The sequence below is a fragment of the Charadrius vociferus genome, unplaced genomic scaffold (assembly GCF_000708025.1).
Source record: "Charadrius vociferus isolate BGI_N301 unplaced genomic scaffold, ASM70802v2 scaffold163, whole genome shotgun sequence".
Taxonomy (NCBI): Eukaryota; Metazoa; Chordata; class Aves; order Charadriiformes; family Charadriidae; genus Charadrius; species Charadrius vociferus.
The window spans coordinates 7,966,177-7,969,202 of record NW_009648332.1 but is presented as its reverse complement, the minus strand read 5'-3'; the positions used below and the strand labels follow the sequence as shown (position 1 = coordinate 7,969,202).

Below are 3,026 nucleotides of genomic sequence, written 5' to 3'. Positions count from 1 at the left end.
AGTCATCATCTACTGCAGACAAGCTGCTCAGCTTGGTGGCCAAGAGCTTGCTTGGGCCAGGATGGTCTTGTCCTCTCTTGCCTGGTGCTGGGGTGCCAGGAGTGGGAAGCGGTGGCTGGCAGCAGGGCTGGCAGGCACCGTGTCTGCTTCCTGGGGCAAGCTGTGTGCCTGGGCTGGGCTGGGAAGTGGCATTGAGTAGGTGGGGTGGCGTGGAGCTCCGTCCTCCTGGATGTGGAGGAGAGGAGCCTGGCTCTGGCTGGCTTGGCCAAGGCTTTTGGGTGACTGGTTAAAACAACTCACCTAGAGTAGGAGTCTGCCTCCTCGCTGTGGACCCTCACGTCTGTATAGGGGGTGAGCAGAGCAAGGTGGTGCTCAGGATGTGGTTCACCCAACCTTTTCTAGAAGTCTTCACTAACATGGGATGAGTTGCAGCATGGAAGCAAATTCTCTCTCTTGGCTGTACAGGGAGTCTAGAGGACTAGCTCAGGTCTAGGCATCTGCACTGTGAGTATTTCAAGGTAACCAGCAGAAGCAGGATTCTTGTCATAAACTCCTAGAGTTGTAAAAGCATATCTAGGGTAGTGTGAGCCCAGTGTGGTGGAGGAAGGATGGCTTTGCCCTACACTGGAGCAGTGGAAGGTCCCCCGTGCCTTTTTGTCAGCTCCCTTGGGGTGACCCTGACTGCAGCATCGGTTCCCAGGGAGAGAAGATGAATTCTCATATTCTCCATTATCACAGCACTCCTACACTGCCACAGGCATCGCTCCTGGGATATCAGAGGCTTGAAAATGGTTTACAGAAAAATACTTGACCCCTTTGTCGTGTGATTTCCTCTGGGGGAGGGGAGCGAGGAGGGGGTGACCCCCATCAGCGCACAGCACACAGAGGGGACACTAGAGGCGCAGACACCCTCTTCCCTCTGTCTTCTCCCACTGACCCAGACCTAGAAGCTTCTGCCAACACCACCACGGCTCTTTTCCTGCCTGCTGGCACTGATGGCTTTGTTCGCTCCTGTGTTGGCCATAGCAAGAGCTGCTGGCATGCTGTGCAGCCAGACCGCTCCAGGGTGGACGCGCGGCTGTCTTGGTGTCAGCACTTGCATCTCTTCCCTGCGGTGGGGACAGGAGAGCTGGCATCACGTGTGCTTCCCGCTCGAGCATCCTTGGCCCCGCACCTGTGTGTGGCAGGGCAGACGGGGAGCGCACGGAATAGCTGCAGCTCCGGATAACACGCCTCGGCAGGCAGGGAAATGGCAGGCTGCTCATCAGCCTCCAGCACGGCCTCTCTCCGGGGGCCCTGGGCTGCGTTTCACCTTGGCTGCCTCCTTCTCGTTGCCTTGGTTACCATCACTTCCAGGCAGCGGCGCTTAGGGGAGGCTGATGTGCGTGATGTGATGTGGGAGAGCTGTGCCGCACAGGGTTGCGGCAGCACAGGAGAGGGGGGAGCCGGGGGGATGTGCCGTGGGGCCAGCATCCTCCCTGGGTAGGAGTCCCCGCAGGTGGCCACCCACTTCATCCCAGCCAGAGAGCACAATCTAGATGTGCCCATGCTGGGGAGTCGTGAGGCTTCCCGCTGGCAGTTCTGGCTGCCCTCATGCAGAGCTGAGAAGCACGGGCTGCAGGCATGGCGAAAAGAGCCCGCAGGTCTGCCCTCACCACCCTTCTCCCTCTCCCCATCCCTGCCGACGCTGCAGCACGTGGGCACAGCTCCCTCGGAGCTGGTCATGGCAGTGACAATTTAGCGCTGGCTGGGGGCTGCTGGCAGCCCTGTCGGAAGGCTCAGGCAGGCAGAGGCAGATGCCTACACTGCGGTAAAGTGAGAGATTTGCACAGAGCTGGTGGCCGCTGGCTCAGTCCTTTTCGCTTGCAAAGGCTCCGCTGCGGGAGTACTCGGGGCTTCAGCCTTTGTCCCAATGCCACAAGCTGGGAGGAGAGTCCCTGTAAGTGGTACAGGTTCCTGGATGTCCCGTTGCACAAAGCCGCCTTCAAGTAGGGAAGGCTGGGCAGGAGCCCTGGGAGAAGATCAGGAGGGATGGAGGCCATGGCAGCCGGTGCCGGTGAGGCGATGCCTGGTACTGATTCAGGCTGTGCTTTCAGGTACGTGAACACCCTCCTGAAGCTCATTCCCCCCGTGCTGGGGCTCCAAGAGCAGCTGCGCCAGGCGGTCCAGAGTGGTGACATGGAGACGTCGCACGGGATCTGCCGCATTGCTGTGGCCTTGGGAGAGAACCACTCCCGGTGAGTGCTGGGGATGGTCCCCAGGAGAGGGAATGAGCTTGGAGCAGCCCACTGTTCCCCACATGCTGCTTCATCCCTGTGATACACCCTGTGATGTGTATCAGGGCAGAGGAGCCAGGCTTGGCTCGCAGCAGTGGTGCCACTCTGACCACGCTCTCTGCTCCCCAGGGCCCTCCTGGACCAGGTGGAGCACTGGCAGAGCTTCCTGGCCCTGGTCAACATGATCATGTTCTGCACTGGCATCCCTGGGCACTACCCCGTCAACGAAACCACCAGCTCCTTGACTCTCACCTTCTGGTACACGCTGCAGGTCAGTGGCCATCATGGGGCAACCTCCCTGGATCCTGCACTCCAGGCAGGGCTGGGGACTGGAGGTCTGGCCTGGCTGCTTTTGGTCCCCAGGGATTTCTGGTGCCCCTGCTCCTCATCCTGCACTTGCAGCCGCTGCAGGGTACATACCTCAGAAATGCTGGCCCCATGGCTTGCTTTTTCCACCCCCAGTCTTCCTTGGAAGCCCAAGCCAGCCTTTAAGGGACTCGTTAACATAACTAATTAAAACTTCATGCTTTTTTTTTTTTTTTTTTTCTAGCAGCAGACCGGGTTGTTTAACTCCTTGCTGCACGGCTGCACCGGCAGCAGGCAGGGAGGAGAGTGCATGCAGGCTTACTGCAGGCTGGATCGGTCATGGTCTCTTAGAGGAGGAAAACGAGGGCTGGGTGCTGCTAGTGGCTGCCCAGCATGGAGTCCCTTTCCCAGGGCCAGTGTTCCCTGCGCCAACAGAGCAGCCCT

The 3,026-nt window shown here is 59.3% G+C and overlaps 1 protein-coding gene across 1 annotated transcript in view; it reads left to right on the top strand.

Annotated features, from left to right (window-relative positions):
* The window catches only part of IPO13 (importin 13), a 27,158-nt gene that overhangs the window by 6,743 nt on the left and 17,389 nt on the right, over nt 1-3,026 (top strand). The window contains exons 2-3 of the mRNA XM_009884673.1: nt 2,097-2,237; nt 2,406-2,547. Coding sequence (XP_009882975.1) covers nt 2,097-2,237; nt 2,406-2,547 — 283 coding nt within the window. The remainder of the gene's footprint in view (nt 1-2,096; nt 2,238-2,405; nt 2,548-3,026) is intronic.